A 12,189-nucleotide genomic window follows, 5' to 3' on the forward strand; every position below is an offset into this window, starting at 1 on the left:
CTACTCAGATTTGCCCTCTTCCTTTGATCCCATTTCTGGAGCAAAGGGTACCCCCAGTGGAGGGGGGGGGGAGGGAGGAATAATGGCAGGGCACATGGTCCCTTAGCGAGGCCAGCAGCACACTGGGATTATTAGGATGCTGATGGGAAGGAACAAGCACGGGGGGGGGGGGGGGGCTCCATCAGTGGCCTGCCCTCCTGTGCCCTTGCCTAACTCCTTCTCTTCTTCCCAGGCCCCTCAGCGGCTTCTTCAGGCCTCCTCAGCCTTGCTGCTGCCGCCTCTGTTTTACCGACTACTGCAGTCGTCCAGCCCAGTCCAGCTCGCCCCTTACCTCAGAGAACAGATCAAACCAAGTCCACTGCAGCAGACCCTGCTCCAGGGCCTCCTACTGAACCTTCAGGGGACGAGGTCCCTGATGAGCGTAAGTGTGCTGCCACTGGGGTCACCACTTCCTCTACTGACGCCCTCAAGAACCTCAAGGCACTGAAGGCCACAGTACCCACCCTGCTCGGGGGCCAATTTCTGCCCTTCCCCCTGCCAACAGCAGGGGGGGCTGCCCCCCCAGCTGTCTTTGGTCCGCAGCTCCAAGGGGCCTACTTCCAGCAGCTCTATGGTATGAAAAAGGGGCTGTTCCCCATGAACCCTGTGATACCTCAGACCCTCATTGGGCTGCTCCCCAATGCCCTCCTCCAGCCACCACCCCAGCCCCCTGAGCCTGCGGCCACAGCCCCCCTGAAGCCACCAGAGCTGCACCTCCCTAGTGAGGGTGAGCCCGGGGAAGCTGATGAATTGCTAGCCGGTACCACTGGCATTTCCACTGTGGATGTGACCCACCGCTACCTGTGCCGCCAGTGCAAGATGGCATTTGAGGGGGAGGCGCCTGCCGCTGCCCACCAGAGGTCCTTCTGCTTCTTTGGAAGGGGTCCCGGGGCTGGTGTCCCCCCCCCTCTCCGTGTACCCATCTGTACCTACCACTGCCTGGCGTGTGAGGTGCTGCTGAGTGGGCGGGAGGCCCTGGCAGCACATCTGCGCTCCTCAGCGCACCGGCGCAAGGCGGCCCCGCCTCCACCTCCAGGAGGCCAGCCGGTCACCAATGCCACGGCTTTTGCCAAAGAGGAAGCAAGATTACCTCACACGGACTCCAACCCAAAAACTACTTCTACCTCTACACTTCTAGCTTTATAAACAGAGAAACCAAGATAGGGGAAGAGAGAAGGGCTCTTAAGCTCTTCCTACATACCCCACGGGGTTCCTGGTGGGAGCTCAACCCCCCCCACCCATACCCCACGGCTCTGCCCATGCTGGGGGAGTCTCCAGACTTCAACCCTCAGTGGGCTTCACACACCCCACCTCCAGCAGTGTCCTGCCTCCTCCCCCAACACAGACACATAACCTGGCTCCTAGACTCCCTACAAACATACCCTATCCGCCCCCCCCCCCCATTCTTACATGTACACTTACACAGCCTGCCTCCCCACATATATACACACACACACCTTCCTTCCTCACGTCCTGCCTTCCCCAGCATTCTCATGGTCTCCAAAGGCCTCTTGCCTCTTCCCCACTATATCCCCAGCCACACGCACCTATCCAACTCAAGTCCTCCCATACTGTGCTACTGACTGAGAAACGCCAAAAAGAAGAGAGAAAAAAGAAAACCCAAGAGGACGAAGGGGGAAGGGAAAAAAAACACCCATACCCCTCTCCTTTCCCCTCTCCCCCCTCCTTCGTCCAGAGCGCAACACCGCTCACAGACTCTTTCCAAGCTCCCAACTGGCCAGCCCCTGTCGCTGGGGCCCAGGATGGGTAGGGAGCCTTGGAACTCTAACCAAACAAGAGGTGGGGCAGGGAGAGGGGTCCCCTACTCCCCCATCTCCCCTCCCTCTCCAGCAGGGGATCCTAGGTAGCCTGGACTCCTGAGGAAGCCGCTGCCAGGCACCCCTGTGCCCCTCTCCTTCCTACACCCCAGAACTGCAGTAACTTATTCTCAAAGGCTTTAAACACAGAGATCCTCTCAGCAGCCGTGGGCCAGCCCCTGGTCCCAGGCCTGCCACCATTGGGCCCAGCCTCTGGGACCCGGTGCCGCCCACCAACGGCAAATCCAAAGTTCTTTTAAAAACTGAGACACACACACAACCAAAAAAGAGAGAGCAAGAGAGAGCGTACGCACGAGAGAGAGAGAGATATGGAGAGACCAGAGGAATGAACTAAAGAAAAAAAATAATAAACTTGAAAAACACAGAAAAAACCCAACAGAAAACCCTTCCACCAAACAAATTGGTTTTTCCTGTTTGTGTCAATGTTTTGGTTCTTTAGATTTTAAAAATTCTCTTGTGTTCAGGTTGTTTTTTAAACCTCCCCATTTCTTTGGAAGAACAAATGGTTTTTTAGGCCCTGAAATGGTTGTTAAGCACCTCATGGGACTGAAAATAATGTCACCCTATCTTTTCCCCTCCCCTGTTACAGACACTGTGTATTTAAGAGGAAAGGTAAAATCCCAACATGCGTAAGAAATTGTTATCACCAAAAAGCTCTTTCCCAGAGATAGAGCAGGGGACTCATGGAAATCCTGTCCAGGAAAATGAGGATGGATGTGACAAATTGGTTTGTGAATCCTAGCTGTCCTTTCCTGCAACCCATTTTACTTCCCTCCTAAACCTCAACTCCTATTCCTCCTTCTTGATACCTCCCTCATAATCTCTACTCCCTCATTTTCTATCCTCTTTTTTCCCCCTTCACACACTGTCTCCAGGTCTTTACCCGCCTCACTTCCCATCATACCACAGCCTGTATCTTCCATTGCTCTGCAGCTGTTCAGCTGACGAGGGAAAATTAGAGGTGTTAGAATATGCCCATGAGACCGAAGAGACCTGTTGGCCAATTGAGGGGGCTGTTGGGAGAATAAATGATGGTTTAAGCACAAGACAGGAGCCCCTCTCCTTAAAATTGGTCATTTTTTTAAGCTAATGTGGTGGTGAGGGACCAAGAGGCAGGTGGTAGGTCTTGATAAAGGAAAAGTCCTCACTTAGAAACTTTTGGGGCTTCCTGATTTTCTTCTACCCCTCCCCTTCTATCCCTGCCCCTTTTCTTGTCCTTTGTTCTGCTAACACATTCCCATTCTTTTCTACCTCCTACTTAACCATTCAACCCTCTTCCCTCCCACCCCCCCATCAAATCTATCCTGGATTTTAAGTGTTCCAGTTAATTTAGTTTTCCATGATAAACAACAGTTAGGGCTATGTAGAAGAAAAAAGGGGAGGGAAGAGAGGAGAGAAAGCCTAGCTTACTTAGTCCTAGAATCACCACACAATCTCATGTTTATCTAGTGCTCTATCATTTACAAAGTGCTATCCTCTCAATAACCCAGTGATATTTCATAAGGTTCACTTCCTGCCCCAGAGTCAGTGATCACAACCCAAGTGGAATTGGAGAGGCAGAATTAGTTACTCTGATGATGCCAAAAAATACCAGCTACCAATTTAGGTAGCAAGAGAGGAAGTGACCCACCTCCAACTGGTCCACACTGCTCTTGCTATCATCTTTCTCTGCCTCCCTCTTGCTCCCCTCCCCACCCCCTCTCTCTCCCATTGAAATTCCATGTATAAAACTATTTTCTTAGCAGCATGTGTATGAGGAAAGAGGCTTTTTAACTCTGTGCTTTATGGGAATGTGACTTGTGTATAAAGGTTGAAAACAAAAAACAGGAAAAAAAAATAAGAGGAAACATTTTCAAAACAAAACCAAACCTGGCAATTGCCTGGTATGGAGTGATGAGGTGTGGAATTATTTGAAACCGCTTGTGGGTCCCTCAGATATCTTAGAGCCTTCCAACTGGAGAGGCCATCTGGTTAGAGTTTGGACAGAAATCTTTACCCATCACATAGATTCTTGTGTGTACGTGCATGAAAACACAGATACACTGACCTGGAAAACACAGGGCATACAAGTATAGTCACCAGTTGGTATGGGCTGGCTCTACACTAGGCTAATCACACTCATCTACATCCGTTGTGCCAAAAAAAAAAGCCTGACCCCACTGAACTGAGTAAATCAAAGGGGCTATTGTTCTACCCACTTCAGACTGGTACCACTCCCATCCAATCCCTTTCTCAAACCAGAAGTCCTTTGATCCAGCTCCAGCAGATTGCTCTGTTGTACAGACAAGGGCATCTGGCCATTTTTGCAAGATGCTGGAAGACAGAGGTAGCCTGCTTGAGGTTAGTGCCACTCACTTCCAAGTCTGCTGGAATGATGCCAATGTGACTTTCCTTTATTCAGACTCGGCACTCATCTGGTTCCCATACCCATCTACCCCGAAATTTTTGTTCATTTGCACACAGATCTACCTATAAGTGAGCCTTGAGTTTGTTTCTCTACCTGAATCGTCATTTAATAGATTAAAATACCTGACCATGTGGCAGCTGAGAGAGGCCAGACCACAAAGGGGATAGGGTCTAGTGGCTTCTAAAGAACCTGAGTCCTGGAAGGGCATTCAAACTTTGGTTCTGGTTTATATGTTGTAGCTGGAAATGGTATCAGGGGAAATGGCAATGATCTTGACTGACTTCTTTCCATCAGGCCAATTGTGCAGGAAATTTGACACGGAAATGGCACTAGGTGTCATAAGGGCAAAGTAAACTACAGTGTTTGAGGTTGAAGACAAAAGAATCTGGCAAAAGGAACTAAGAAATATGTTCTCTACTCCTGACAACCCTTGGAGTACACCCATCCAAAATTTAGAGACGTCCACATTTGAACAAGAGAATCATTCTCACATACACACATGATGCTGCTCTCCAGGGAACCAACACCTCACTCCAACCCCTTCCTACGGTTTCTGAACTACCTCCTCTTAGTCCTTGGTTGCTCTCGATTTCAGGTCTCATATGTTTGGTAATCTAGTCTGATTGCTGTTTCTCCCATATCACATAACAAGATTCTTTCCTATAATCATGGACATGCTTATTTGTTTCTAAATAGAGACTCACCCAGAGGTATATAAGTCATGCCTGAAGTTAGGGAAACGATTTGTGTGCACTGGTAGCATTTGAGAAACTCGAATGGAGGATGAAAGAACCGTGTACATGCAAACTACTGTATGAGCTCAAAAGCAAAAACTACTCCCGGACACACGAAGACTTTGCTTCCCACATATACAACCAACCCCAGAGACACATTCATTCACAAAAGACAATGATGCGAACAACTAAATCAGAAATAACGTATCAAAAACCAGGAAAGGTGTGACTGATTTGGGGATACTGACCTAGCCAGGAAGAAAGGAGAAAGGAACTCTAGTGGGTAAGGGGGTCTTGTTCTCTGAATATGACACAAGTAGGAGTTACCCAAAGGAGACCTCAGAGGGAAATGAGGGAGAATTTGTTAGACCAGATAGGGATTTGAGAGGTACCTTCACTATCCCTGGCACTCAATTCTAAACCCTCTGAAATCAATTTCATTCAACTGAAGCTACTTCCAACTTCATTCAATAGAATCTACTCTCTCTAAAGTTACCAGTGATCTCTCAATTGTCAAATCTGATGACTTTTCACAATCCTCTTCCTTCTTGACTTTCCAGCTGCCTCTGACGCTGTCAATCAATCTTTCAGATACTTTCTCCTCTCTAGGTTTTCATGACACTGCTTTCCCCTGGTATTTCCTCCTGTGTCTGGCTGCTCCTCAGTCTCCTTTGCTAGATCTTCCTCCAGGTCACCCCAGTAATCACGGCTGTCTCTCAAAGGTCTGTCCTTGATCCTTTTCTCTTCCCTCTCTATACTCTCTCTAGGTGATCTGTTCAGCTCAGCTCTCATGAGTTCAATGAGCATGGTTCCCAGATCTACATATCCAGCCCTAATCTTTCTCCTGAGTTCCAGTCTTTTGGAAATCTGGAATAGGGAGGCCATAGAAGCATCTCAAAATCAACACGTCCAAGCAGAACTCATTATCTTTTCCCCAGAACTCTCCCCTCTTGCCAACTTCCCTACTCCTGTCAAGGGCAGCACCATCCTCCCTGTTTCTCAGGTTTAAAACTTTGGTATCATCCTTACCTCCTCATTCACTTGCACCCCTCCTATCCCCTCTGGGGCCAGGTCTTGTCATTTTTACCTTCACATTTCTACACCTCTCCCCTCCCCTCACTCGAATCACACAGCCACCTTGACAGACAGTTCAGGCCCTCATCTTGACTTGCCTGGACCACTGCAAGTCTTCTGGGTGGCTGACCTACCTCAGGTGTCTCCCCATTCCAATCCATCCTCCATTCAGCTGCCAAAGTGAGCCTCCTAAAGCACAGGTCTGGCCAGGTCCCCTCTTCTACTCAGTCAACTCCAGTGCTTTCCTGTTCCCTCGGGGATTAAGTATAATAAAACCCTCTCTTAGATTTTGAAAGCCCTTTACAACCTGGCCCCTTCCTGCCTTTCCAGTCTTTCTTAACCTTTACTCCTCTCCACACACCCTGTGATCCACTGGCCTTTTAGCTGTTCCTAAACACAGCACTCCTTCTTTCAACTCCGTACCTTTTCATTGGCTGTCCCCATGCCCAGAATGTTCTCCCTCCTTCCCTCTGCCTCCTGGCTTTCTTTAAGACTCAGCTCCAACCCCACTACCTGCAAGAGGCTTCCCTTCCCAACAACAGACACACGGGTGGTGTCTTCCCTCTGAGACTGCCTCCCACTTGTTCTGTCTATATTCTGTATGACTTGCATGCTGCCTCCCTTATCAGAATGTGGGCTCCTTGAGGACAGGGACCAGGTCTTTGCCTTTCTTTGCATCCTTAGCATTTAGCACAATCCCTGGCCCATGGTAAGCACTTAGTAAATGGTGGACCCGAAATGGAAAAATAGGGTTAGAACTGCCGAGGTGGTTGTGGCAGGGATGAAAGGCAAAGATGTCACCAGAGGCAGGGATCAGAAGTGCTAGAAGATGAGAGGTTTAAAGGCTGGGTGTTATTTTTAGGGAATAGAGTAAAAAGGCTCAGGCTCAGGGAGAGGGAAGATTCTGCCCTTATTGTCATCAGGGCTATTGCCCACATGCTATTATATAGGGAGAGTTGAAGGAAGCTCAGATGCAGAAGGACAAGTAAAGGGAATAATCATTTGCAGAAAACTCACATTGTTGACCCTGACTTTGATGTGCATGTGGGACCAGCTTATCAAGATCAAGGGAAAAACTGGGAAGTGATCTCAAGAGGGCTATATGATGAAGTCTGTGCTGTATAGGAGACCAGGAAACTCTAGAGGACCACCTCCTTCCTTCATCCTCATGAGGAGCCACACGTAAAAAGTGAGCCCAGAAGGCAAATGCAACCTTGTCCTCTGGACAGTAGGAGCCTCAGAATCACATCCAAAGTAGGAAAATACTAGGGTAAAGGTAAACACAGTGGAGAAGCATGCCCCTCCCTGTGTGCTGTGCTAGGGTTGTGGCTTTTTGAGGGGAGATGGGAGAAAAGGAAACCATCAGGGGAGAGAATAAGGGTGAATCAGGACTAGAAAGAGAAGAAATGGTGTTCTTTCTTAGTTGACATAGTACACGTGAATAACAGTACTCTACCATCCACCTTCACACATCACCAAAAGCAAAGTTGCCACAGCTGTTTCCTATAATCCTCATAACTGGAGCCCTGTACTAACCACTTGTCTACATTCCCTTCCTTGTGAGAGATTAAAGCCATGTTCTCTTCTCAGCTGTTCTGGACAATCAAACTGGTGCCCAGTTGGGCACCACTTCATGAAATTACACATAAAATCCAAACTGCATCATCATCCATGCATGAAACACCCACTGTGTGTTCATGCTTGGCAGATACCAGCATAAGTCCTATGTGACACGTCACATCCATGTGGTCCAACAGGCCTGTGTCTTCGATGCTAAAGGAGCCCTGGAGATCAACTTGCGACTGACTGGACACCCAGCCTACTTTTCCCTCTCTGCACAGGGGCATTTTTACTAAGTCATCTTGACCTTACTCCTTTCCCAGATCTCACCTTCAGCAAGAAGGCTAATATATCAGAGCCACGGATAAGCCACAAAACTGGATAAACTGTCCAAACTAGCTGAAAGTGTAGTAATCTCTCCGTGTCTGTTTGTCTGTCTGTCTGTCTCTCTCTCACACACACACACACACATACCACCCATTACATCACCATCTCCAACTGTATTTGAAGTATAACATTCACTTACTCAGCTTCATTTGCTTTGTTACCTTGCATTCCTCATTCCTCCTCTCCTCCAACTCATAGCATCTGAAAATGTGCCTTGCTCCTTCTGCCAGTTGTGACTATTCCCAGGAAGGGGATAAGATAGAAAGTGTCCACTCACCCCCTCCAAATGAGTGCCTCACCTCACTGCTTCCTCCCTCTTGGCAGAACCTCTTGTTTCCTTCTCCAATGAGTCACCATTTCTCTCCAGGGCTACCATCCATCCCCAGAGAAGATAGAATCAGAAACTCTCTGGCCCAGAGCATGCCCACAGTACATTTCCCAATGGTCAATGGCTCCACAGTTCTGTGTGTCCCAGGTCATTCAAATGACCTTCATTCGACAAAGAGTGAAACCATGCCCCTATCCCACAATACCCATGGTGTCGGAAAAAGTCAGCTGTGAAGACAGAGGCCATCTATGCCTCAGGTTCTGGTTATGAGAGCCTCAAAAAGGCCCAATGCTGTCAACAACTTTTTTCAGATGCTGTTCACTTTGGCAAAACTACAATTCCAGGGTCTGGCCAATATTCTGAGCAAGTCCAAGGGCCAACAAAGCCTGCTCTGCATCTGTGACACCAGCCTTTCCTGCCACAAAGGATGCTTAAGAATTCTTCAGATCAGATTCCCCTTCCATAGACTTCTCCATCACTGAGGTCCAGTACTGACTTTAGGTGTGAAGATCAAGAAGGTAAGTATGGAAATTTATATAAGCCCAAGTGGGATGCTGTTGAGAAATTCCTAGAAGACCAAGTGTTCTTGAATAGTTTCCATGGAAGGGACAGGTTTTTGATGCCTTTCACCTTCTATAGATACTACCTTTTCCACCTATGGCCCAAAGACATTCATTCCGCCCTACCCCTCCACTCCAATCCAATCCAACAGGGAAGGTCAGATGTCTCATCACCATACCTTGGACAATCATAATGTTAAATGACATCTAGACAGGTGGAAGCCCTACCCTTTGGCCAACTGCAAGACCCAAAGGAGGAAAGATCCCTTCATCCTGCATTTTTCCTCCCAATCTGCCACCATCATCTTTGTACCTACATATCTGGGTATTTCTAATCTCTCTTTTATCCATTTCTCTGCCCCCTCTTTCTCTTCCCAATCTGCCCATTTCAGGTTATCAGAAAGCCCAGGGAGAAGAGTCCCATGGAAGTCTTGTGCCTAAGGCTTGGAAATGGCCTATATCTGTATCCCTGTTAGCTGGCTTCTCAGGTGCTATGGGGTGAGGTACCCCTGAATTCCCTCCTGAAGAACGTGGGACAGATGAGGCCTAGCTCAGTTCACTTTTCATCTGCACATTCTCCCTTGGGCCACTTCCCCATTCTCCTGTGCCCACAGCCCCACCCAATGTCTGCCATCTTCTGTGTGGCACCACCCTATTCTTCCCCAGCCTCCCTCTTTTCCCCCCACTGCCACCAAGCGGCAAGCACACGTCTGGCGGGGTTTGGGTTTTGCCGCAGTGCCAGGATCAGAGACTCCGTTCACGTGCCAGTGCAGCACTGCCAAGCGTGGCAGCATCCAGTTGGTTGGGTGCCAAGGCAGTGGGACCCAGGTGTCAGGAGAGGAAGGGGGAGAGGAAAGGGGGGAAGGAGAAAGGAAGGAGCCAGAGAGAGAAAAATAGAAACACCCCACTTGTTAGCTTGAAAAGTCCAAGTGGGATCCTGCTCTGCCCAGTCTAGCCCAGCCCCCAGCCCCTATACCATGGACTAAAAGACCAAACCGATCCCACCCCCCACTTTACCAGGCACATATACAGACCAGGGAAGAGGATCTGGCCGTCTTCAGCCAAGAACTGGCCCAGGGCCAAGCAGGGCTGCCAGCCGCTCTCCATTCTTCCTTCCTTTGGGTATGAGCATTCACTCTTTTCCTCCTTTGTGCCCTTGCTCCTCTCTCCGTCTGTCTCTCCATTTCCAGGTCGGAGTTGTATGGGGGAGGTGGCCCCGACTGAAGAATGCCTATCCCATCTTCTACCGCCCATGCACATGCCAGCCCAGCTTCCTATCTCAATCCCCTCTTGCCAGGCATCAGGCACAACAGCCTACTCTACCAGAATGGCACGAGGCACTGCCACCCTCCCCCAACTTGACATAATGTCAGTGTGGCTCATGCCAGGATCCAAGGGCAGTGATGGCGCCAGCCTCATGTTTCTGCTCCCCCATTGCTTCCACCAAGTGTTGGGCTGTTAGCCCAACCAGGACTTTTCCCAGGCACACAAGAATGCTATGCCCCTACCCTCAGCCATTCAGTACTTTTTCAGCACCTCCTTCTCTGCTGTCCCTGACCCTTTCCCTTGATGTCCCTTTCCTGAAGCTAAAAGAGAGCTCCCCACCCCCAAGTCCAACCACCTCCCAGGGCTGGGCTTCTAGAAGAACAAAACCAACCACCCAGTCCTGCCCCTCTTTCCAGCCTTCCTGGTCCCCTCTCATCCCCAGCTCTGGGCACCAGACTGGCAGCTGTGGTGCCAACGGTTCCTACACACCAAGCCTTCTACAGAGCGCTCGCGCTTGCGCCTGCTCCCCCTCCTCATTTTCCCTCCTCCCAACTCCACGGGCACAAGGGTGGCAGCTGCAGTACCAAAGCTTGTGAGCAGGCAGCACGAAGCAGTCATCATGCCCCCTCCCTTCCCTGCCCCAAACCTCTTCCCTCCTTTCTCCGCCCCATCCTTCCATTCTCTATGGGCACTGGGATGACAGCCGCAATGCCAGCCCCCACCCCATACCCAGAAGGTTGCGTGTATATACACACGCACGCATACACACACAAAACACATACACAGCCCCATGCGTGCTAGGCTTTGGCAGCCAACTCCGTCGTGCATAGGGACCAGTACCCAGAGAGGTAGCTGGAGCCAGCACCTGATCCTATGCCAGTCTGGGATCGAGCGGGCGGGCGGGCGGGCGAGCGAGGCAGGCGTTGGCCCTAGGTTGGCAGCCGATGGAGCTGGGAGGAAGGAGGGAACAGATGCTCTTTGCCCAGCCTCCCTCCCTCTCCTCGCATTCAGTGCCAAGCCGGGGGGAAGGGGAGTGGGATGGGAGTGGGGAGAAGGGAGGGGAGTGAAGGGGGGAATGGGGGAAGGGTGGCATTTGGAGAGAACTGGCAGTCAGAGGGAGAGAGAGCTGGGCAGTGCCGGCACGAGCTGCCGCCTCTACACTCTGCCATCTGTCTCGATTCCTTCCCCATCCCCCCTTTTTTCTCTCTGTTTTCCCCCTTTATCCATAGTAAAAAAGGGGGAGAAAACAGGGTCTTCATTAATCCCCCCCCACCTCTGGCAGGCCCCCCAGTCCTCCGACCCACAACTCACCACACCACACCACCACCACCACTCCATCTGGGCTCTCCTCCTGCTTCTGTTACTTCTCTCTCGCCTTCACCCTCACACCAAAACTGGTGCAAATGGTTGATTGTATTTTTAAAAATCATTTACCAAAAAACAAAAACAAAAAACCCTTAACACCTTAACATTATACAGTTATGTATCTTTTCTTTAGGAATCCCCTGTCCTTCCGGGCTTGGGTCTTCAGTGCCAGGGCATGTGGCAGGCAGAGGGAGGGGCAGGGGGCTGCTAGTCAAGTCCCAAGTCTCAGCTGGTGCCCATGAATGCCATGCCAAGGAGGAGGGGTGGTCGGGGGTGGGGTAAGGGTGTATGGGGGGGGGCTATTGAGATCGTTCTCTTCTCTCTGCCTCTGTGATTATTTTTTTTCCCCTTTTCCACTTCCGGAGCAGATTCAAATTGATCTAAAACCTCCTCCACAATCCATTCTTCACCACCCCCACCCCCCCAAGATCCTGGGGCTCTGTGGCCCTCTCTCCTCGCTTTTAGTTTTCTATTTTGACCACCCTCTCCTTTTTGTGTGTATATATGTGTGTGTTCGTGTGTGTGTGTGTGTGTGTGCGCGTGCGTTTGCATCCATGGCGGTGGGCACAGTGCCAACCACCGCACAGCCATCTGCGATGCCTTCTGCAGTCTCTGCTATCTCTCCCTGCCA

The 12,189-nt window shown here is 50.1% G+C and overlaps 2 protein-coding genes across 2 annotated transcripts in view; one reads left to right on the forward strand and one right to left on the reverse strand.

The window, feature by feature from the left end:
• The window catches only part of ZFHX2 (zinc finger homeobox 2), a 30,864-nt gene extending 26,418 nt beyond the window's left edge, over window positions 1–4,446 (forward strand). The window contains 1 exon segment of the mRNA XM_043985723.1: window positions 233–4,446. Within this exon segment, the coding sequence (XP_043841658.1) occupies window positions 233–1,185 (953 nt within the window). The 3' untranslated portion in view covers window positions 1,186–4,446.
• THTPA (thiamine triphosphatase) overlaps window positions 1–10,673 on the reverse strand; it is a 43,058-nt gene extending 32,385 nt beyond the window's left edge. The window contains exon 1 of the mRNA XM_043985727.1: window positions 9,962–10,673. The gene's annotated coding sequence lies outside the window, so the exon portion shown is untranslated. The remainder of the gene's footprint in view (window positions 1–9,961) is intronic.
• Window positions 10,674–12,189: the final 1,516 nt, after the last annotated feature.

Source organism: Dromiciops gliroides, chromosome 2 (genome assembly GCF_019393635.1).
Source record: "Dromiciops gliroides isolate mDroGli1 chromosome 2, mDroGli1.pri, whole genome shotgun sequence".
Taxonomy (NCBI): Eukaryota; Metazoa; Chordata; class Mammalia; order Microbiotheria; family Microbiotheriidae; genus Dromiciops; species Dromiciops gliroides.